At 38.9% G+C, this 24691-nt stretch overlaps 1 protein-coding gene across 1 annotated transcript in view; it reads right to left on the bottom strand.

Moving 5' to 3' along the window:
• Positions 1-5004: 5004 nt before the first annotated feature.
• Positions 5005-24691, bottom strand: part of LOC117425588 (septin-7-like) — a 37343-nt gene continuing 17656 nt past the window's right edge. Inside the window, exons 4-13 of the mRNA XM_034042623.3 lie at positions 19179-19279; positions 18708-18842; positions 15023-15140; positions 11624-11716; positions 11183-11279; positions 8422-8473; positions 8029-8154; positions 6775-6910; positions 6387-6532; positions 5005-5675 (exon numbers count right to left, since the gene is read on the bottom strand). Of these exons, the coding sequence (XP_033898514.3) occupies positions 5636-5675; positions 6387-6532; positions 6775-6910; positions 8029-8154; positions 8422-8473; positions 11183-11279; positions 11624-11716; positions 15023-15140; positions 18708-18842; positions 19179-19279 (1044 nt within the window). The 3' untranslated portion in view covers positions 5005-5635. The remainder of the gene's footprint in view (positions 5676-6386; positions 6533-6774; positions 6911-8028; positions 8155-8421; positions 8474-11182; positions 11280-11623; positions 11717-15022; positions 15141-18707; positions 18843-19178; positions 19280-24691) is intronic.

Raw genomic sequence — 24691 nt, 5'->3', positions numbered from 1 at the left:
TGCTGGAAGCCAACATGGGTGTTGGTGTTATTCCATCTGTAGCTTGACCTCAAGTTTGATCATTCTAAACCAAAAAGAACAAAAAATATTAAAACAAGACTCTGAATGCTATTCTCCCGACATGTGATTTACAGCAATAAGCTGTTCATTAACTAATTTAAACTAAACACATTCACTATTTACTAATTTTTTTTTCCAAAATGGAAAATAGACTTTACAATCAAGTGTAATAATTCAATTCTTGGTGATTCTTAATTCTTAGTTCACAAACATACACCATTGAACATTCTATGGTTTCTGGGAGCTGAGAATATTGTATTTGTATCAAAAACTATTCATAATGCGTCTGTCCATTTAACTTGATCTACAAACACATTTGCAAAATAGGGTTTTGCAGGACTGCATAAAAATAATTGTTGCTATACTACACATGACCACAGGATGAAACTGAGAGCTTCTACTTCAAAATTACACATTAAAGAAAATGGCTTCGAGTCATCCCTCTTGGTGGAAGTGGCAAAAACAAAACACACATCATCTTAACTCTTTCATGCATATATTTATGGGGGGGTTTTTTGGGGTTTTTTTACACAATACTGTACATATTTCATATATTTTTCCCCCCCCATTGCTTTATATGAGGGGAAAAAAATGTCATCCTCATATGAGGCTGTCATACATTGCATCTTCCATATAAAGACTAGAAGAGAGGGATATTGAGATATTGGTGTCTCTCTACTCAGGCAAACACGCAGCCTGTGTACCCTAAATCTCTGTTAAAAAAAAAATGCATTGTGTGAAATGAAAAGCTGACGATGGAAAAAAAAAAAAAATGTTGAGTCTGTCTTGCCTGTGAATTACGGTGTGAATACTTCTATATTGAAAGATCAAATAAACCACTTACGCTAAACTGCTTAAAGTAGCCAAATGCAAATAATAAAGTGAAGTGCAGTTAACACACACATTTTAGAACATAAATAAATAGATCCAAGCAGTTTTAAAACAAATACAGCACCTGACATTATGAAATACAAAGGTTATACATTTGTTTTTTAAAGTGGCGACTGGCCAACCTTTACAACTTTGTCAAATTAGTAGTCGCACTACCAATGGGCAGTCCTGCTGTAGCAGCAAATGACAACACTAATTGCCAGGAGTAAGGGCTGATCTATCAATTACTAGCTGTTTACTATTTACTAATAGTAAACAGCTAATGCTGTATTCTGTTTCCAGAAAAGTAAGTGATTCTCCATTGCTTTATTCTGACAGTTTGGTCTTCAACAACCAGTTAATGAGTCATCTATATTCTGGCAAGGTGCGCCTCAAACATGCGTCTCAAATTTGTTTTTCCAACAATCAGTCAAACAAAACCATCACCCAGGAAACAATTGCATTTAGCGTAACATTTAATGTTTAATATTAATAATGTACAATTTAAAAAAAAAACCCCAGGAGATATCAAAATGCAAAACAATTCAACTGAACGGTGAAAACAGTATACATAAAAAAACAATGTTCATATTTATACCTAACAATTGGCATGTGTAGAACTAAATCCAGAAGATCAGCCTTGTTAAAAACACAGAAAAAAAAAACACTTTAAACCAAGCTATAGTCTTGAAGAATGATCAGCCATGTTAACAGCGACGCCTGCACTATTTATTTTCATAAAGATTAGAAGGGACTGGGTGAGACAGCAAGATGTTACATTTAAAGTCCTATGGGAGAAGAAGCACACACAACAATATAACAGCTGGTTGAGATAGTTACATCATTACCATGACTTTGTATAAAGTGTTCAACCATGAGAACAAAGCCTGAACGAGTCCTAAAGCACTGTATGTTATAGCTTTCATTCTAAAATAATGTGAAAAAACACACTGGGACAGTTTTTTTTTTTTTTTTTTTTTAAAAGAGCATAAAGACATTACCACAAGGTGCCACAATTAGTTAATTGACAGATATCCAACATGATTTTCAGAACGGACACAGTTGTCTCTTCTGCTGATCAGCCTTGAAATAATGCATTTGCAATGTCACAAGCTGAATTCCATTTCAGGTGTGTTGAGCAAACTGGAACATTAGCTACATTTCCAGCAGCTGCTTGTTTTTAAAAGTGACATTTTAAAAGTCAAATGAGGAATGTTTAGATTTTCTTTCTTGGTCTTTGTACATGAGGAGTATTGATTGACAATTGCCAAAACAAGTTGTGCCGGTTTCCTGTCTCCTCCCTCCCTCCCTCTCTCCACCACCACCACCACCACCACTTTCTGGTTTAGGGGAGACGTAGCAAATATCAGGCTTAAATCAATATCAGGCTTAAATCAGGACAATCAACAGTATGTCACATAGGGAGGCTGTGTGGTCCAGTGGTTAAAGGGTTTGTAACCAGGAGGTCCCCGGTTCAAATCCCACCTCAGCCACTGACTCATTGTGTGACCCCAAGCAAGTCACTTAACCTCCTTGTGCTCCGCCTTTCGGGTGAGACTAATAGAGTGGTGGTCACATGACACAATATTGAATCATATCAGCACCATTAAAACATAACTTCCACACTCATTTATAAAATCTTTAAAGAAACTGCAACACAATTTTTTTTGGCAAGCGTCTTACAGTTTTTCACCTATAGTATACTGTGTGCTGTACCGGCTTTGGGTAAATCTACAGCACTGACAAATCAGCAATAAAATGACCCTATCCAACACGATCAAGATGATATGATGCACACAATAAGGAAGTCAGCAATGAAAAGCTCTTCCCTGTATCAAATTTCTTGGTATCTGGTGCGTATGGTAGTTTTAAACATGCAAAGTTTAAACTTTGGCCTGACACTTACTCAACTCTTCATGCTTCTCTCCACACATACCTTCCAAGTCTCTGCATAAGAAATCTTTGTTGCACACTTTTTTTGCAATCAACATATTTAAAAGTTTCAAACTACTATAGGAATATACTAAAGCCTTCACTCTCTAGACATAGATAAACATAATAAAATGATCAGCATTCTTGAAACGTGTAGGATACGTTTGGGTTATATATATATATATATATATATATATATATATATATATATATATAAGCAATTGTTTTTGTTACCTTCAACAGAGATGACCAACAGCTATAACCAACTGCTCGAACATTTTTATTCTGCCAATGGAAATAAGGGGGGGGGATATTATTATTACAACACTTCTATCATATCCAAACAGTTCACGTGAAATTATATTTTTTCTTTACAGGCAAAGCTCAGAAACATACACAAGCTATTGTTTTGCTGGAGGTACACAGGAATGTTTTTCACAAGACCTGGGATTGTCGCAATGAGGAAATGCAATATCTTAGAGAGTTAGCAGGAAGCACCAGCCCTATGAATTACACAAATTATATATATATAAGTAAAAATCTATTAATTATAAACCACCTGATACCTGCAAAACATCAAAAAAGTGCTTCTAATGCCACTTCTGATCAGTCTTGCTGGCAGAAATCTGCTCTTCTGCACACAAGCAGGTCTACTGTATCGAACTGACCACTCCAGTCATTTGGCTGGAATTACTTCTAAAACACAAGTTGTTTCATTTCGGTTCAGCCAGGTAGAGTAGTATTAGAATTATTTTCAGATGCTGAATATCAACCAAAAGAACAGAGTTAAACCTTCTTCCAGTCTGAAGCGGCAGGTTTTCCAGATTCATGTGGGTTATACACACAGGCTTCAGAAACAACAAAATGATTTTTTTTTTTTTTTTTTTTTTTTTTTTTAAAACAGCTACAATTCTGCACCCAGGTCTTGGACACATCCCTTATGAAGTAGCATGAAAATAACAGGTTTAAAGGCACAGTTTTTTAATAGACTGCTAACAACCCATGGAAGTATTTTCTTTGTATTTATTATTTTTATTTTTATTATTACTATTATTATTATTAGCCTTTGTATTCCCCCCACCTTCTTATACAGTAGACCCCCTTCATTAGTCGATCTTTGCCACAGAACCAGTTATAAGGCGATATGCTTGTGCCTCATGTGCCCCATAAAGACATTCCATTATCACTTTCTCGTTGTGAAGCTCAATGCAAACAGCACGGTCTTGTAAATGGTTTCCAAATCTATGATTATAATGGGGGAGCACTAATTGGAACAAGACTTTCAAAAACGGCACAGCCATCTCATAACAGCAAGTTTGTGACATGATAGATGTTTGAAGCCATGGTTTGGTTCACAATGCCCACTCACTCCAGGTATGACGACATAACGTCTTGTACTTTCTTGGTATCCAATTGTTTTACTCAGCAATATAATTTGGCCTGTATAACGTGAACACTGGTACCACCTCATGGTAAATAGTGGAAAGCTTGAATCTTGCCTGAACAGCAGAGAATGAGCAGTATAGAGATTGGAGGATGAAAGGACAATAAATGCAACAGAAGTTCAAAATTCAACCGATGTGAAAGATTTGCATGGATTTCTGTGTGTGATAAATACTGTGTCCCATTATGCACACTACTGTACAGCGAGATCCTTCATGCATGTGGTTATTTATACAGTGAACCGTCTATTAAAGCCAGTCAAGGGACCAACAAAATGTGGCCTTAACGGGAATAGCCACATAAGTGCATTACCAATTAACACATTTTTTTTTTTTTTTTTTTTAATTAAAGTTCTGTTGAGTCATTTGTTTTTTGTAAGAGTCAAACCATTAAACAAAATGGTTATTCATAGATTTTTTTTTTTTTATGTCAACTCAAAGTTAAAGGCTGTCACAGGGACCTTGATAAAATGTTGGCAGTGAAGACCTTGTTCAATGTGTTTAGCGCAGATTAACACCAATCTGCATCAACGAATCACTTTCAATAAGAATCTTCAGTATTTGCTTATTTACTGTGACAAAAACAGGGCAATGAAAAAAAAGTGGGACTTGGGATCTGCTGTACTTGTCTTTAAGGTGCGTTCACCTTTCCTGAGGACTAAAAAATACATATTTAAAAGAAGAAATCTGTAACACCCAATTTAACTTTTTTTTTGTTTTATTAAGAAAATCCTGAAGTTCAAGGAATTCCTAATAATATCATTAGAGCAAGAATATCAAGTCCAAATAAGGAATGAAAAATTGCCAGCTGGGTTTTGAAAGCTGTATGTCTGTGCAACATCTTTCTGCATACTACTGTTCCTACAATAACAATAATAATAACAATAACAGTAATAATAATAATAATAATAATAATAATAATAATAATACCCCCCTCCGAACTTCACTGAATGAATACCCCGCAGTAGGGGAGTACACAAGGGAATACTAGCATGGAAAATGTGAGCTGGGTTATGTTTCCCATATTGTTTAACTTCACCTTGGCAATTTTTTTTTTTTTTTTTTTTAGGACACAGCTCCATAGATACAGTGGGTTTGTAGACATTTGTTAGACCCAGATCATTGGCACATACTCTGCAGTCCTGCGAGGGGCGTGTGGGTCAATACATTAGCATGGTGCATCAGAGCGGATACTTGGATGTGTGGACGTTCAAGACTTGCATTTCTGTGTGGGATGCAAGCCTGTTTTATTGTTAGTGACCAGAAGGTAAGCAGTGATGTAAAGGGAACTTCACGTTTATTTCGGAAGGGACAGGGACAGGGACAGCATCTCAGAAGATCTTCCCCTTCTTCTTGTTCTTTTCCATTGTTCTGGAGAGAAAGTAAAGAAACGTATCCGGTCAGACAGAAGCTCTTTCATTCTATTACACAGACAGGTACAGGCTGCCTTGTACTTCAGGGTGCTGAGATTTTGCAGTACATTTGATTTTACTGGTTCACAGATATGCCAGGATACGAAAGCATGCGCTATAGAGCAATGGAACAGCAGCAACAGTAGTCCATGTCCATAGTTGGTCATGTGACCAACAACGTGAGCCGCACCCCAACACAATACAAGCTGTTGACCCCGTTACTCATGGCCTACAGTTGCTAAAAATTATTTTGCTCTAGGTGCATGTTTGACCAGCAGATCTTATAGTCTGTATAAAAAGACACTGGGGAGCCACACCGAATTCTAAAAAAATTGAAAAATACTCCACACATTTGTCTTTTTATTGGTAAATAATGAATGTTTTTAGGTTTTAAAATAGTAAAACACTAATGCCATCTCCTGGTGATCTGATAAGATAAAATTGTTTATTCTGTTTTTGCCAATAAAAATCTGAAGTCACCTGTTTTGTTGCGCATCTTTGCATAACTCTCTGTGAAGCATGCATCTCATGAGAGGTGTAAAACGTGTGCCCTTGCTAACTCGAGACCCAAGCTGATGCTAGATGTCACACCAAGACGATATCTGAGCTTGGGATGTCCTGTCCCTGACGCGCTCTTTCATTGGAAGTGTTTTTGGCAGGAGACCCTTACTTTGAGGCATCGAGTTTCTGTTGCTCCAGGATGCGTTGCTGGGCCTCCCAGGACACCTTCTCCTCCTCGTACTGCTTGCGCTTTTCCTCCAGCTCCTTGTACTGTGCTTCCAGGTTCTTCTTCATCTGCTCGTGTCGGCGCTCCAGCTGAGGGAGGAGAGCAAAGCAGAGCGAAGGGGTGTCAGAGACAGAGAGTGAGAGGCGGAGAAGGATTTGGGAGAGGAACAAGATTGGAGAGGAACAGCGAGAGGAAGCAAGGCTAGCATTGAAAGAGGGAGAAGGAGACGAGAGGGAAAGCAGGGAGAGGGTTTAAGAGATACAGCAGGATGGAAGAGAAAAGGTCAAGAAGAGGAGCCGGACAGATAGCAACCTGATGGAACTGGAATTACCTCAGCTTCTGAATCCTTCAGTTTTTGTTTCTTTTCTTTGACCTTCATCTCAAAGACCTGCTCCATCTCCGTTTCCATCTTCTTCATCTTTGTTACGTGCTCCCTCCGTTCCTCCTCCATCTGAGCCAGGGGGCTCCTGGATACAGGATACACATTGAGTCAGCTCTTTTTGTGGCTATATTAAGGTTGCATTCTAATGAGTGTAAACAACTGTTTTCTATATCTGTTACTTAGGCAATAACACGTGGTATTAAAGACCGGTTCTATACAAGTGTATTAAAGTGATTGTAGCTTACACAATAATTCAATAAATCCCATCTGTTGTGCATTTCCATTCCTTATATAGGTCTTAATGTCCAGCTTTGAAATAGCAAAAAACAAACAGAACACAACAGTGCATCTGGTACTACACTTAGTTTTAAATAAATAAATAAAAATAAAATATTTGCTGTTTGCAAACCATGCTTTCAGTTAGTGTTGCACTTGTTGGGCCATATTACATGGAGTGTGAAATGTCCCCACCCAGTCAATGGCTTTTTCCTGTCACTAACCAACCAGCTGCTTCTCATATTGACTGACATGCATTCCAGCCAGTAAGATGTTTAGATCCAGAACACAAGGCTGAGGTGAAATGAAGTACAAGTGCATCAGATCCCATGAATGAGTTTTAGAAAGACAACTTCCTCTAACCTAAATTATTATTATTTTATTATTATTTATTTCTTAGCAGACGCTCTTATCCAGGGCGACTTACAATCGTAAGCAAATACATTTCAATTAGTACCAGATATCCGTTTTTTAAAATGAAAACGCGTTGCTGCAACACGTGTTTCTTTCTAAACTTATGTAGCCAATAGAAGTGCAAACTAGGTAAGATTTATGGAATTATAATGTAAGCTGCAATTAATGTGAATGCAAGTCAATGAAAACACTAAATATGCTCTTTGGGCATATGGTCTCCGGGTGTTACCAGAAATTAACAACAGGTTTTTAAGCCATGAATATGAATCAACTACTGCGTTATGTTAAAACAGTTGGCTTTTTTTTTTTTTTTTTTTTTTTTTAAATACAGCCCAGTACAGCCAGCTTGTAATGTTGCCTGTACTGAATACTTTACTTTTGCATTGAACACCTAACACGTTGTTTTTCTTTGAGCTAAAATTACATTTAATACTTGGTTCAGTTTGATAAAATACAGAAGTTGAACAAGTCCCTTCACATTGATTGAAAGCATCACAACTGCGACAGGCTTACTTGGTGAGCTGCCCCTTGGTTTTGGTGGCATCGACTCCATTGCATGTGACAGCAGCCAGCTTCCTGCTCCTGTAGTTCTCGTAGTGCACATTGTTTGTGACATCCTTCAGATCTTGCATGTGTGTCCTGAGCAGAGAACAATACGTGTCATTGGTCTACTCACAATGCACCACATTTCAATACTACCATCCAGATTGTATCAAACCACGTAAATTATTAAAACAAATCTAAAAAGAACACATTTCTATTACAGATCTCTCCCTTTATACTGTAATTCTATAGTCAGGAACCATATTTACAAGACTGGGCTGCTTGTGTTTCTCCTTATAGCGATACCGCAAGTGCTCATGGAATGGCAATATGGGGTAAACTGGAGCTAAAATGCAGAGTTACCTGATCAGCATGTTGCGTAGAACTGTGAAGTCACAGTGTTCACCATTTTCAACTGAAAGAGAAGAAAGCATTTCATAAAATTACCATCAGTGCCAACAAGATGACAAAGATTACAATCTGGTGTCTTCAGTTAAACGAAAACCTCACAGATAAATCTCTGACACCAAGTAAAAGAGAAACAAACCAATCCATTGTCTTCATGTAGCTTCCTTCTGGCTCCAAGTAAACGCACAAAGATGTCAAAAATGGAAGGAAACAGACAATGCACTGGTACAAGGCCATTTCCTTTTTCATGTCCATGCTACAGGGACATAAACTTTGTCTTGAAAAACTCTAGGAAACTGAATTTTTTGGCACAGAGAAACCGGTGCATTCACTGTTGTATACAGACTTCTAGAAGCACATTAGTTTGCCACTTGAAGTGTTCAATGGCCATCATCAAATGTTTTATTTAACAGGGACAATGTACAATTTTTAACATTCAAGTCTCAAGATGTATTATTGTACCCTATAAGCTAATTTACATCGGGAGTTCCTGGGCTCATAAACAAAAACAAAAAAAAAAACTGCATGACCACACAGTCATAAATCATTGATCGTGTTGCACCTCTTTCACAACAACCCTGGGCTTGCCTAAGCCAGTAAGAAGTCAACCATTTAAAAGGTAGCTTTCCAGAAAAGTAGTGGCATTGCTCATGCCCTCGGCATTGACAGCTGCAACATGCAGCTTGAGGCCCAGGCAATTGCTGAAACCACATTGTTAGGAATCCCTGCTCAGCCTGTTCGGACAGGTTCAGAACTGTGAGACAACCTGGGTGTTTACGATGGGGATCAATCACTCAATAAAGAGGTGTCCCCCCACCTTGACACCAGCTCTCGTATAGCAGGGTGGCCCAGGTGGACTTCAATAGAACACAGCATTCCTCCATCATAAGAACAGAACCATCTCTATATGACACAAAACTATTCTCTGCTTTGATGTGTGATCATTCAACCCCAATACAAGAAGCTGAGCTCTCTGGACAACACGATCAGTTTATCACTTCTGAGTATGGACAATCAGAGGTAATGCTGTGTTTCTTCCAGCGCTACCTTACCACGATTTACCTCAAAACAATGAAGATGAATGCTCAAGGCTGCAGAGGGTTGCAACCCTTTTAAATTTCACTTTTTTTTTTTTTTTTTTTTAAAAGATGCCATATGTGACCACAGTAATAAGTGTACCCATGCATAATGGAGATATTTTGAGTTTAGTTTGAGTTTTGAGTTTATTTTGAGTTTACATGGTGAAGTAGACTATTTCAGCATGTATAGCAGCAATGTATTTATCATATAATGTACCATTTTCAGGACACAAAATGGGAAGTGGCATCTGACCCAGAACAATGCGTTTCCCAAGTGGAACAAAAGCAAAGGAATCCTGCCAAACTTCCTTGAAGTCACTCTCCATTGACAATTCCTGTTAACACTGCAGGGCAGCTCATTGACTTCCAGCAGATGGTGTCCCCTATAGCCATGTGCACCGCCCATAGTATGCCCATACATTTATACAGAATCTGTACACTATGAACAAGTATAGGAGGAATTTAAACTATATACCCATCACAAGGGATTTCATCCCAACCGCGAGACAACAATATTTGTATGGATATTGGGAGCTTTGGACACCAGACATGGAGAAAGTCAACATGGTCACATCTCTAGCAGTCTGCCGAAAGCAGCGGGTTAGGAGCAACCTGGTACATGAAATTATCTTTAATATATTCTTGTTGTTTAGATTCCCTTTGTTTTCTGTTTGTCAGCACACCCTGATGAAAATTAAGAGCTCTTAGTTAATCCTTCCCTGTGAAACGAGTCACTTTGAAAAAGTTGCACTAACCCACCACCAGGGGGAGATTCTGAGATTTGCTTGAAGATGAATGTCCATCGATTGTAGAACGAATGAACATGCAATTCCAAAAAGAAAACACAGAAAAACGACCAAAAGGGGTAGGATGGGGAAGAGAAAAACAAGAGATGGTTCATTTACCAAAAATGCCCTCTGTCAGTCATGGAAAACAAAAGACGGAAAAAGAATGAAAAATGTGGAGGCTGAGAATGTTCGTTTAAACTCATGAACCGAAAAGATTTTTCCCCAAAAAAAAAAAAAAAAAGGATTAAGACCAGACAGTGAACTCCTTGGGGGGGGGGGGGGGGGGGGGGGGGTCAAAAACTTTAACGGCTAAATCCCACTGTGGACAGTATTCATTCAACCTTAAATCTGGCACTTTCATTTGATATCTATTATTCTAAAACAATCTCTCACCACCATAACGACTGGCAATGTGAAGACTGGTGCAGCTACCCACTCTAGCTAAGGTGTCCCCAGCACCCCACCAGATTTGGAAGCCGAGGGCTGCATGATGCTCGAGTCGCCCACACTAGACTACGAGCCCTCATACCTGGTTTCCATCTGTCACTGCTGTGAGCAAGTCACACATCGCAAGATTGCTTGCTGCTCTCCAGCTATCTACAAGTATACGGTTTGTTTTTGAAATATCATAAACAAAAGTTTAAAAAAATAATAATACAAATTACAAGATTGTTTTCTTTTAAATTCTATGACTTAAAAATCGGTATCTACCTCATTCTTTGCTTAATGATCCCAATAGATGAATTCACCAGTTCAGATTTTGCATGTATTTCATCAGTAAATGGTAGAAGGGCATTGAAAAGATTAGTGTGGATCAGCCTATAATACAAACAAGGCCAGTGAGCCTACCTTCCGCTACTCCCCAAGGGTACTGGCGACCTCTGACTTTCTTTCCGTTGACCTCTATGACCACGTTGCTGCCGACCACTGCTAGGGGCATCTTTTCCTTAAACCAAAGCAATGGCATCATGTTATACCGACACAGAAAATCAAGGTTTCAAATGATTAACAAACACCTTTACATACACCCTTTGGCAGAAGCATCTTACTATAGCATTTGAAGCTTATATGATTTTACATAGCTTTTTTTTTTTTTGCAAGAGACATTTTTGCTGAGACAATGTTGTTTCTGAGGCCCTCTCAGTCAGGCTCCAGTGTCCACGGTTCAGGAACATTAAAAGAAGGAGAATGGATTGCAAAACATCCAACCTGTGGTTGTATGCTGGAAATGACTTTTTGACTTTAAGGTGCCCTTTCAGAACACTGCCACATACACCCATTGGACTATACCTTTATTTTCCGGATGACTTTGCTGTCTTCATCATCCTCCGAGTCAGGGAACTCGTAAATCTTGATCTTGTGTTCCTGAATTTCCTTCATAATCTGGAAAAAAAATAAGCAGCATAAATATCTCATTCCCACACTAGAGTCCGTACCTTATCAATAAGTGGTACCGAAGCAAAGTGCAATAAGCTCCCACCACCAGCCCCCATTTGGCTGGGGATCACTATTTACTCAATTGGGAAGAGCATCATTGTATTACATTTTCAAAGATGTATGAATGAGAGGAGGTTGTTCACCCTTATCAATGCTCGTCCGGTTCCCAGTAACTGATTGATCTCAAAACTTAAGTAAAACTGGGTATTGTTGGGATGCTTAATAAAGCTAAAACTAGCAGGAAACTACTGTACAGCTAATTCAGTTGCTCCTTTCTGCTGCTACTGGGAGTTGTGATTTACTGATTTTATGTTTATTGTCTAGGTTGTCATGGATTTCACTAGATGGACTGGATGAAATAATGTTGACTTGGACTCAAGATACTGCCTTAATGGTAAAATAAAGCAGCTGGGTGTGGGTGTGTGTGTGTGGGGGGGATGTTCTGTCATCATTAATGGGAAATCATCAATTAATACTCTGCTTGTGTAACAATATCTATCTATCATACTTTTTTTAAAATCCAGGTTTTCTGGAAAAACATTTACTTAAGAAACCCAAGACAATTTATGAACAAGAAGGTGCCATTCTGCCCAAAAACATGATTAGGTGGCTCATTCCACACCCTCACTACTCTGTGTGAAGAAGTGTCTCCAACCCTCTGTCCTAAGTCTATCTATTAGGGTGAACTTAGTCAAGTCCAATCAAGTCCTTCCTATTTTATTTTGTCCTTGGCTCGGTGGATTGAGTTCCTTCAACCTATCTTCGTAGCTCAACCCTTAAAGCTCTAGGATCCAAGTCTGGTTTCTCTTCACAGTAACATTTCCAAACAACAATGCTACTCATGACCGAAGCTTATAAGTCTATGATGTCCTTATGAATAAAAGGCAAAAAAGACACTGTGTTCACTTGATATTTGACAGTTTTTCTTTTATTCTTTAGTGGTCGAGTATATAAAGTAGCGTGCGAGTGTACGTGTGTGACAACAACTTGCTCAGAAGTTCAGATAAAGTGGGCAGAGTGCTGTGTCTTAACACCCTCTGAACAGTCTGAAAGAATCATGGATAATGACTCTTTACATAAACACTTCAGTGTGCAGCCTTAACTGTTCCTGCCAAAACACAGGTGATTAAGCCTCAAGGTGCAAGTGAGGCTTGATTAAACACAACTATTGTGATAGACCTTTAAGGAATGAGTCACACATCCAGGACTGCTATTTTTGCTTGAAATGTTTCCTTTGAAGTCAATTACTGCTTTAATTCATCATGATGACATCAACACAACACATGTGAAGGACTAATTAAGTCATGGGATACTACTGTGCGAATTCTAGAAATGTTAAGCTGCTGAACAACCATTGAGAAGGTGGGGCATGATTTATACAGATCGCCTTCAGCATGCCCGTGAATTTTTATTTATTTATTCTTAAATCACAGGTGGTTCAGGTATCACCCACCCCACATGCAATTTATTTTAATTTTTTTTTAATAAAATGCACAGTCAACATTGTTAAAACAAACCGCAAGTTTGAAATCCTGGTGCACACATGTACTTGCAGCTGTGTTGCATATTAAAGTGCTACAGAACCCCCTGCATGACTGTATCCTGTATCCTGTCTTATATCACACACAATAGAACAAGAGGAGGCCATATGGCCCATCTAAGCTTGTCCGGTTCCTAGTAGCAACATAGGTAAACCTACCGAGGAAATCCTACCCCCCTACCCCCCCAAACTTTCCTCAGGAATGTTCACCAGGAGGAGGAGCATTTTTAGTCTAAACATTGCAGTGTGTTCAGTGCATGCTCCCCCCCTGCAACAATGCTGGTGCTCGGATTGGAATGAGTGGTGCATTGTGGGAACAGGAAACCCACATTGTTGCAGGAGGGAGCGTGATCTGGATACGCGATGATGCTTATCAGAGAACTCGGACAACACAAGATACAACAAGGGTGTTCTGTAACACAAAGAGCAAATAAAATGAAAAGCAACACAGCTACCTTTTTTTTAATTAACTTGTCATACTGATGGCTGGCATGCAAACAGAAAATCTTCCACCAACATTTCTATGTATTCCTCCCTGTACAGCTAGGCTCATGTTATCTCACCCCCAGCCCCAGCAGCCCTGGCTCATGGCTTGGAGACAGCTGCCTACACATTGCCAATAAGTGCCCGCAGCATTAGTACGTCTGCAGAAATGAATCAGAGCTTCTACAAAATCCAATTAAAGAAGCTAGGTTACAAAGTATTCTAACCATAAATTATTTTTGTTATTTGCTTATATGTAATTTGACACTGCACATATACAAACAAAGCCAAGTATGAATAAATAAAAGGGATCAGTTGTATACACGTTATATCTACAAAATGAGCTAAGTTATAAAAACATGCTCAGCCCTCTAATAAAAAAAGTGAAAAATTGGCCATGGTAAAAACAAGACAGCAAGTCCCAAAGCTCTTTATTTAGAATTGTCATTTGCAAATTTTTCCAGAAAGGAGAAAACAGTCACTAATCTTACCAGACCAGAAATAACTCGGATGTCTCATTTAGGAGCTTGCAAAACAGCTGAAGTTGCTTCTTATTGTATTTGGTGTTGATGATGTTTTGGTGCTTTGAGAATGTGAATTAACGACTTTGTGTACTGTACTGTTAGCACTTCTTCAGAACATAAACATGGGGGGGGGGTCAAGTTAGTCCCAATTGTTTCGGCTTTTTTATTGCATATTTCTAGAGCTTATATTTTTGGGACTTCATTTTTTAACACTTAGCCAAAACATACATTTACGTGACTTTCTTACAGTTTTCATTTACGTAATTTGGACAGGTGGTTCTGAAAATAAAGCCTTCATTCGTCCAATCAAGGGCTTGAGCTAATGCAAAAAAAGGCATGTTAAAGTGATCCATAGGACTAAACCGTATAGTTTTGAAAGAAAACAGCTTGGACTCAGAAGACGCCGCTGAGGTGAAATAACCCAGGAAGTGCAAGTGTAATAAAGAATAAGGCATGGAAAGAGAATTTCCTTTAACCTAGTGTAGTTCCAGGTTGACGCTTTATAATGAAAATCCAGGTTTGCTACAATATGTTTTTTTTAAAACTGCACTACTGAGACCACTGTAGCTATCGGAACAGTGTTGGCTACAATCACTAAAAGATTAAGCCCAGCTAGAGCTTACCAACAATTGTTTTGTTCTCAAAAAGCAACCTATCCCAGACCTGCTTATTAAACTGCTGGCTAAAAAGCACCCTATGTCATACCTGCTTCTTGAACTGCTGGCACTCCTCGGGGGTGAGGGTGTCCGCCTTGGCAATCAGGGGGATGACGTTCACTTTGTCATGAAGTCTCTTCATAAACTCAATGTCCAGGGGCTTCAGGCTGCGGGAGGGAAGCATGTTGGTTAACAAGAAGAAACAGGGCACACCTTCAAGGACTATGCTGCTGAGCAAGCCTTCATTAAAATACAGCACAGAAGACGTTGTACTTTTACACAGTTTGTAACGGGCCAAAGCTTATGCTTGTCCCTTTAAGAACCCTGTGCGCAACACTGCCTTTATAAAAGGAATGCAGAGTGCGCGCATGGTGAGCCAACCCCTGCCAGAGTAAGTCGAGCGCTGATTTTTAATCAGTTCGAAAACTCTAGAAACCACAAAAGGAAAACTGAAGACGACATATCACTCTTGGGACCTACAGAATACTCAACTCAAAACCGAAAGGAAAAGGAACATAAGGATTTCAGCTAGGTTGTCTGCATCATTTATGATGGTTTTCCTGGGTTAATCCAGAGGGGTTTTAAACTAAAGAGCTGTGGTTTTGTTTTGTTTTATTTTGGTATATAGTTTAATGCACAAGTATAAATAGCACAACTAAAAATGGGGTGATATGATGTAAAAAATAACAACTACTAGTAGAAAGGTAGGATGCTGATCACCATCGGTTTTGTGTTATATAGGGTAAGTGTTTTTGTTCAGTATATATGTGTGCAGGCTGTTCTGGTGTCCAGCCAACACCGAATCTGGCCGCTGGTCAGACAGTCGACCCGTCACAAGTTAATAATAAAATGGAACTGTCTTTTGAAAGTTCTGAAGTTTGGGCAGAGAAATGGGTCTAAAGCCACTACATACATAAGTTTCTGCTGGAAACTTTATCATTCCAGTTCACTCGAGGGGTGATCCATTTATCCTATAAACGCATATGAAAGCAAGTGATTTATTAAGCTGCGGTAAAACTTAAAATAAATGTCATTATATAAAAAAATGTACCAGTGTTCTGATTTTCTGTTATGTGCAAAATTCAAATCTTTAATTCAATTATGTATTTATTTTTTTAAGTCTCTCTATGTATTCAGCACACTGTCATAAGGACAGAATACATTAACAAATGAGGAGGCGGCTATTCCGCTCATCTAAGCTTGTCCGGTTCCCAGCTTTGTCAAGACCCAACTTGACAAAAGTTTCTCAAGTTGGGTCTTAAAGGATGAAAGAGATTCTGCCTTAACATGACTAGGTAGCTCATTCCATCCCCTCGCCACTCTGTGTGAAGAAGTGCCTCCTTCACTCTGTCTACCCCCCCCCCCCCCCAATTAATTTCCAACTGTGTTCTCTGGTCCTGGTTTCTGTACTGCATTGGTTCTGGTTAACTATGTTCAACTCCTTTTAAGATTTTAAAGACTTCAAATCACGCCATCCCCACCCCCACCCCCTGATTCTTCCTTGTTATAGGCTGAATAGATTCAGTTTATCACCCTAGACTGCCAATAAAGAAACCAACAAGTCTGGAACAGCTTTTTGTCAACCAAAAAATAAATAAAAAAAAAGGCTGCTTTTGCAACTTCACTTGGCACAGTGGTGTCTGAGACTGGCCAATTCACTCATTGTGAAAAGGGAACAAACAAGGCTTCAGTTCAGTGGAGTTGGTGAAACAGAAAATACCCATGGAGGATAACAAGGCAGTCTTTCGTCTTTGTATAAAACTGTCAGAGTGAGAGTGCTGCAGTGAGATGTTCCGTTTCTCTACATGCAGTCACAAGCACCGTCTCGGCTGCCCTTCACAGCCCAGGACTCCTGCACTACTAAAGCATTAACAGTGTTTCCAGAACAGGGTGGTGGCTGGACACAAACTGGCAACTCTGCACACTGCAAGGGAGCATCTTAACCACTATGTAAAGGAGATAGACTCTTCTGTGTTTGTGGTTCTACAGCTTTTACCCACATCTTATCTCACCTACAGAAAACAGACACGTAACTAAATTTTATGATGAATGTTCAATATAAAAAACAAAAGAAACATTTTCACTATAAAAGCAAGCAAGATTTTGAACAGTATTGCCACGGGCACAGCTTAAGCCATTTAAACTGTACATCATTGGAATACGCTTTGCGTACTCTATATTACAGCTGTCTGAAATACTTGTCACTGTAGCATAATGAAAAGTTGAATTTAAAAAACAGTATGAGCATTTTGTGGAGTTGTTAAACTAAAAGAAAAACATGTACTTTCATTTGTATTAGTAGGTCTGCATACCTTAATGTGTTCTCGGTGTAACAAGACCACTTTCTCCACAAACAAACACATGCCATCTTTATGGGACTCCTACCAGAGAAGCCAGTGTGATTGACACAGAGTGCACATCCTGTACACTCACTAAATTTGACAGCACTTGCAAAAAATGACAAAAAAGTTAACGAGAAGTTTTTAATTGGCCTACTGGATTATTTAAAGATGTACACAGCTGCCAATGTGAATCTGGTCCTATGTATTAAAAATCCCACAGACCCTCATTCAGGGTGGAGAAACTGGAGCCCACGTCTCGGATACAATCCAGACATTAACTGGCTTGTTTACTAAAACTCCGTTATTTTTCCTCCCAAACAGTGCAAAGAATCATATGTTCCGTTAAAGGACCAGCCTTGTGGTGTCTCGGACTTGGCTGGTACACAGAACAAACAGATGTTAAACACAGCTAACTTCAGCCTGGATTCTGAGGCACCAGGCCAAAAAGAAACCGAAAAAAGAGACTTGTTTTCCTTCCTTTCTTTCTATTTTTTTTCCAAAGCCTTACAAACACAAAGGGCCTGTTATTCTACAGGCCACAGTGAGTGGAACCTTTCTGCATCCTGGTGCTTGGCAGGCAGGCAGGCAGGCAGGCAGGCAGAGCCAAGCAAATATGTCAGGAATGCAAACCTCAAATTGCAAAAGGCACGGGCCGTCTGTCATACACTTCAATCAGAGCACCAACAGACAGCCCCAAAAGCAACATAGAAGTTGTTTAGCTCTTTTTGGAGAATGAAGGACCTTGAATGTATCCGACACACCGACTTGCTTTTGGGAATATATATTAGGCAGATTTTACTGGAATTATGATAGCATCATGTATTTTTGACCTGGCCTGGGATCAACTTGGGGAAAGCTACATATTGTATTGCCAACATTAAATCTTAAATTTACAAAACAAAGTTTAAGCCGCCCCCCCATACAAACTTTGCCCACTAAATCTTGTTTTCTATAATGTTTGCTGCACTAAATACTTGCTGTATATTACAACAGAGATCACACAGAGATTAACTCTTATCTCTCGGATGACCTCCTCCTGTGTTTAATTGGAGATGCTAATGAGAGTCTCTGTTGAAGTACAAAAACTATATTATACCTCAGAAGATGAAGAATGCTATCAGCCCAGCTGGTCAGAAACGACTCACATGAAAATGTCAAAACCTGTTGTATAATTAACAGGTATCATGCTGTTCCAATGAAGTACTCTCAAAGGCGAGTGAATTATTAGGATATTTTGTGAAAAAATAAAATGCAGAAAATGAGCAATCCTAAATATACGGTAGGATGATCTTTTAAATAGCTAAACACATGGGCTGGATGATATGCCTGTGTATGCGTCAACATACATAAAAAAAAATGAAAAAAAAGAAAATAAAGTGCTGCAGTACTCACCCATGGCCTGAGGGGGCGATGAAATACAGACAGCAGTGGACTCTGTTATCCGGCATCATCCGCCTGTTGACCCGAGACTCCGCATTCAGGAAATCCTCACATTTGCTGTCAATGTAGTTTATAACTGGCTGCCAGCTGAAAATCCGACAAACATCTTGAATTTTCTTGAAACTGTCATTTAGGTGTTACAGAACAGCTTTACTGTTCACAGCAATATAACTGTGACAAATAAGCTGAATACAGTAACATGTATGAAGCCATGGTTATCCCTACTGAGGGCTGTCAGAATCAACCAGGTACATATTTTCGTAATTTCTGGATTCATGTTACTCTATTAATTATTAAGCAACGTTAATTGTATAAAATTGTTTTCATTGTATAAAAATGTCAGTTTCGGTTTGGTTTTATCTTTTGTCAGTATCGTTCAGTTTGGAATTTTCTGAAAATGTCCGCCAGACAACGGATACTCACCAATTACTGTTATCTACTGCATCCCCAAAGCCAGGAGTGTCAACGATTGTTAGGGTTAGCTGCACACCCCCTTCTTTAATAAGAACTTTTGACTGCTCAACCTGGAGAGAGAGAGAGAGAGAGAGAGAGAGAGAGAGAGAGAGAGAGAGAGAGAGAGAGAGATTTAAAAATAAAAAACACAAACTAAGAGGGCCAGCTGATCAATTCAAGAACAGAAAGCATCACCATATCACCAACTTAGTTTGACCATGAAGGTCAAGTTTTTCAAGAGAAACTGACCTGAAACTTCGACCAACACCAGCTGTACAGCCGGACCACGGCTGGAGAGGGATTAGAGGCTTAGGTGGTAACATTCTGAGTAGCCAGTGGTCAGTGGTCATTTGGAAAATGTGCCAGGGTAACAGATTTTTAGTCCTTCTCATAACACCCACAGCTATTCATTTCTCTTTTCACCATAACAGAACTGCCTGACACGTGGCTTTCTTGTCATTACGTTCCATAAAGGCAGTTACAGCTGCAGGTACACCAGCTTCTACTTCTCACTGTGACATGCTATGCAGTAAACAGGCTTACACGTGCCACTACCTGCAGACAGGAGGTTATTAGGGTCCTCCTTAACTAAACTAAAATGTGTTTTAATAACAAGTACAGTGTGTCGGTGACATTCATCCCCAAAATCTGCACCATCTGTAAAAAGCAGATCACCATGACGCACATCAACCAAGTTTGAAATACTTCTCTTAAGGATTTCCAAACCAAGTTTCATCACAACTGAATAAACGTTTTGAGATATAGGGGACACACTGTCATAATGTCTTAAAATCAAAGCATCTGCTATTAACAAGTGATTGACTCTATTTCTAGTATTATGCAAAACTAAAGTGTAACATACTTAACACCCACTTCAGTACAGTATAAATCTCCAAAATAACATTTTACATATTGAGATTTTAAACCTGTAACACCCATCAAGTAAGTAATATAAATTGAATTGCAGGACTATTTTTAAAATACACCGATCGCAAAAATTTGGTTCATAAGAAAATGCTGTATGGCTTTCAGTTGGATCAGAAAACCTTATCAATATGTCACTGTTTTTATTCCAGCCCAGTGAATCCAACTCATTTCCATTTTACAGGGCCTGTGTGCAGCTCTTTTTGTTTGTACTGCTCAAAGAGAGTCGTGTAAACAATATTTCTCAGTTCTACCTCAAAAAACACATTCATGTAAATAAATGCGACAGCGTCTTCCTGGACCAGCATCAAGCTTGTGTGCTCTCACCTGACACTTCAACGACGTCAAGTCCAAAGTGGCTCTAGGCGGTGGATAAAGTATTTTGCTCTATCGTGTCAGCCTGCGTCATCCAGACACAAATACGACTGGGTGATGAAAATAATCTAAATTGAACACACTTTACAAAGAGCCTGATCTTTCAAGCTTTTTCTTCAGTGAAAAATGTGGAATTCAAGAGCTGCTTATACCAAGAACACAGGAGGAAACAACTTGCTGTTCGTCAAAATACAGGTTTATTGATGATAAACCCAAGTGCTAAATTTATGGATTGACTGGCAAGTTTTGTTGCGGGGAAAAAACAAACAAACAAACAATTTCATTACCAGCCACTGGAATTAACCAGTTTTTATGCATGTCAGTTCAAATCATTACATTTCTCCAAAGTATGGTACATAGTATAGTATTTAATGTAATGTTTTCTCTGTTTAACCTCTAAATAAACCTAAAGGTTTTTTTTCTTACATTTGTATGATATTAAATAAGGAGTAGTTCTGTTTATCCAATGTTTAACTGCATTCATTTCTCCCTGTATCATTATCTGTGCCAGTTGCCAGCTCCTTTTGAGTACTTCATGATCCCCAGCAGTGACAGCATGAAGAATGTGATGCCAGAAAGGCTAGTGATATATGGTGTGAAATATATACACATACAAATTATGAACATAAACTGCCAAAATAAAAAAAAATAAAAAAAAGACAAAATCTTCAGGTTAGTTGACCTCATGTTTGGGTTAGTTGAGCCAGTAGACCAATTCTGAATCTGTGCGGTAGGCTTGGCTCGAGAGGGGATGGCTGCAGCCCATGCTGTTAGATTAGCCAGAGAGCGCTGGAAGTAATTGGATTCAGCTGATCATAGTGTGATGAGAATAGGGGCGAGAGAAATGGTTAGTTCAGATCACAGCATGGTCTTGTGACAAAACAAGTCATTCATAAGACCCTCAACATTGCAAGCTGCCCTACTGAGCTACCACTACCTGGGATTCTTTCTATGACATTTCCATTTGGCCACTTCCTATCTTATATACTTGGTTACCCAGTTCATTGTAAACATTACCACTCTGTATAGTCAACCCCCCCCAGAGTCTGTGTGCTTGACTCTCACGTGGGATTGAACATGCTGTCGCATGACTCTCCAACGAAGCGAGGTCGAAGGAGGCTCCAGGCAGGGAATAGATTATTTCGCTCTTCAGCAGGTTAGCCTGCGTCATCCAGACACGAATACGATCGGACGATGAGAAAATCCAAATTAGCACACTGTTCGTGGGGCCTGATCTTACAATCTTTTGCTTCAGTGCAAAATGTGAAATTGTCAAGTTGACTCTGGGGGCAACAATAAAAGGGAAAAAATTGATGGTTTTCAGAAATGTAATTCATTTTAATTGATTTGAATATTTGTATACTGGTTGAGGAGTTAATACAATGCTAGTTAATTATGATTTCAAATCTACTTTCAGAGAAAATATCCAATTATTCAGAAAGCACTACCTAGATATTAGGGTTTCAAGTAAGAGGAAGAATGTGAACATCTACAAAGCAATGGTGAAATGTTTCTGCAGCGACAAGTACAAAGTGTCTGTATGGTTGCTAAAGGGCTTAAATGTTTGATTTCACTGCTTGATCGATCAATGCTTACAAATAGCGCAGGTCTGCATCCACTGCCCCACCCCAGTTTGACGGGCCACCTACAAATGTACTGTATTGCGGTCTTGAGTATTTTAAAAGTTAAGAGTCTCAAAAAAAATAGATAACACAACGGCAGTACACAAGTATTGCCCCTTAAGAATATAATTTAGCTTCAGGTAGAATATCGCACACATTTTCTGTTTGGTGGTACAGCGTACCAGTAAAAAGGCTTTTACTACTGCTATTTTAATCCCTCTATCCAATTTAGGAAGTCTACTTAAGAAGCTAATACTTATTTGCTGGTAGTGTTCAGAGGGAAAATCCCTCAACACCAAAGTGGACCCCCTAAGGTTGCCACGTTTACATATTTCTACAATTATTAGCAGTAAACTAAACAGAGATGCTTACATTTCTATAGGTGGGACCACAGCAAAAGTACAAAGCTGTTATCAACAATTACAGAGATAGTATATACTGCAGAAAGAAAACTAGGTTTCCAGTTACGGTAGGCTTGAGTGCTTTTAGTGGGGTGTGACGGAAAGGTTGCTTACAAAAAAAGTTACTTAAAACATGCCAGTAGTTTACGTTTTAATGTGGCAGGGGCAGTGACTGATGGTTGTGACGGGAAGAAAAAAGGAGAGTGAAACAAATCAATTATTCCCCTGTGAAGAGTCTTGGGCTGTCATTGATAGAGAGACATGTCTGGGCTCCAACAGAGACAGCATTTTAGAGTGCGTTTATGGAAGGTCCCTCTTCAAGAAGGTTTACTTAGGGATTCTGGCAGTGCAATGGGACAGAAGCTGCAGTTTCTCAAATTTCCTGGCAGGGAGATCAGAAAGCATTTTTCGCTAGAGGAAAGCAAAAGACTGCAGTGCCAAATCACACAGATGCAGCAACCACCATGGGTGTAGCTGTGAAACTCCATTAACTGCAGCTCCACACACTCAGCCAAATTCCAGTTTACAGTAAACCGAGACGTGCAAGCCTTACAATCTGGGCTAAAATCATCAACTCCCCTGGGCAACTTGTTAGTCCAGCAATACCATTGTCCAAGGAGCCAAGAAGAAATTGGCCAGAAAATTATCCAAAGGAATGTTGACAAGAACATAACCAGATTTTCTTTCAGCAGTCACGGATTATTAATAAATTTGCACCCATTAGAACTACTACTCTATGTGTAGACCAAAGCCAAGGCTGCTGAAATGTAACATTAGTAACATACAAAACCCCCTCTACTATGACATTATGAAACGGTCAGTACAGTAAAAAAAAAATACATACATTGGCAGTATGAAGAATTACTTCTTGTATCAAATTTAACACTGAGCAAGTGATTTTCAGGACCTACTGTATTGTACCTTTCCATTGCTCAGCCACTTAAGCATCAACATGTGGAATATGTTACCATTTTTGTCCTAGGTCTGACAAAGTAGGTTGTCTGTTTAAATTCAACTCTGTCCTCCTTCAACCACCAATATGCTTTTCTGCTATAAAGATTTACACCGCTATTATTAATCTGGGACCCGTTGCTGATGGAAACGGGATTTCTGCTCACAATAAGCATGCACTGCAATTTAATTAATTCATTTTTAATAGCCTTCTTTACAGCCTGTACACTTGAAAACCAAGTGTTGGCTGTTTTTTCCTGTCAAAGCCCCCGCCCATCGCTTGCGACCTGAAAATTGTGTCTGATTTATAAAATGTGTTTGTTTACTGAGGAACTGTAAAATCCAAGGTAGAAATAAATGACAAAGTATCTGAACACTTCTATTATACAGCAGAAATACAGTCCAGGTATAGCCTGTAAATCAAGGATTGCATTCCTTTTAACTTCTCCATTATGTAAATGATTTTAGTGTACCATACCCACAGGACATGTGTAGTTACTAAAAAACTTGATTTTAAAACTTCAAAAAGAAAGACCACATGGCTGCACAGTTAAATCTCCATCAACTTTAGGCAGACAAGACTTACAAATCACAGGCTATTTCTTGAAATCTGAGTTGAACTATCTGCATGTCGTTACAGGCGAATTTGAATACATCAGGTTTGCATTTGGGAGCTTGCGCGCCTTCAGCTAAAACTATGTATGGAGAATATAAACAAACAAGGTCTACTCTGATTAAGCAGAACCCAAGTACTGTTGAAATAGACCCCAATTCACATATTTAAAAACCGGAAGAGTGGGTGTATGAACTTTAGAAAGACTGAAGTTTAATTTGAAGATGATGGATCTTTTATGTTTGTTCTTAAATACAGAACCGTCACTTCTGGAGTGACAGCCAAGGCAGCTTATTATAACATAGAATGCAACTTCATTGTCACTTTGACCTCTCTATACAAAGGGTCATTTTCCCAGCGTCTCGTTTCCTGAAAACCACAGCCTTCTGTAAACTATTTGACAAATCACTAGAAGAAAAAAAAAAAAAAAAAAACACACAATCTGATCATTTTTATACAGAACTATTTCACTAGCTTAATCTCAAATTTAAATTAAACAATCACTCTCTTTGGAAATCCAATCTATTTTACTTTTTACTTCTTAATATGGCCTTAAGATATTCAATCAAAAATGGTTTACCTCTCATTACTACAATG

The sequence above is a fragment of the Acipenser ruthenus genome, chromosome 20, assembly GCF_902713425.1.
Source record: "Acipenser ruthenus chromosome 20, fAciRut3.2 maternal haplotype, whole genome shotgun sequence".
NCBI classification, from domain to species: Eukaryota; Metazoa; Chordata; class Actinopteri; order Acipenseriformes; family Acipenseridae; genus Acipenser; species Acipenser ruthenus.
This window is presented reverse-complemented; position numbering and strand designations above follow the sequence as displayed.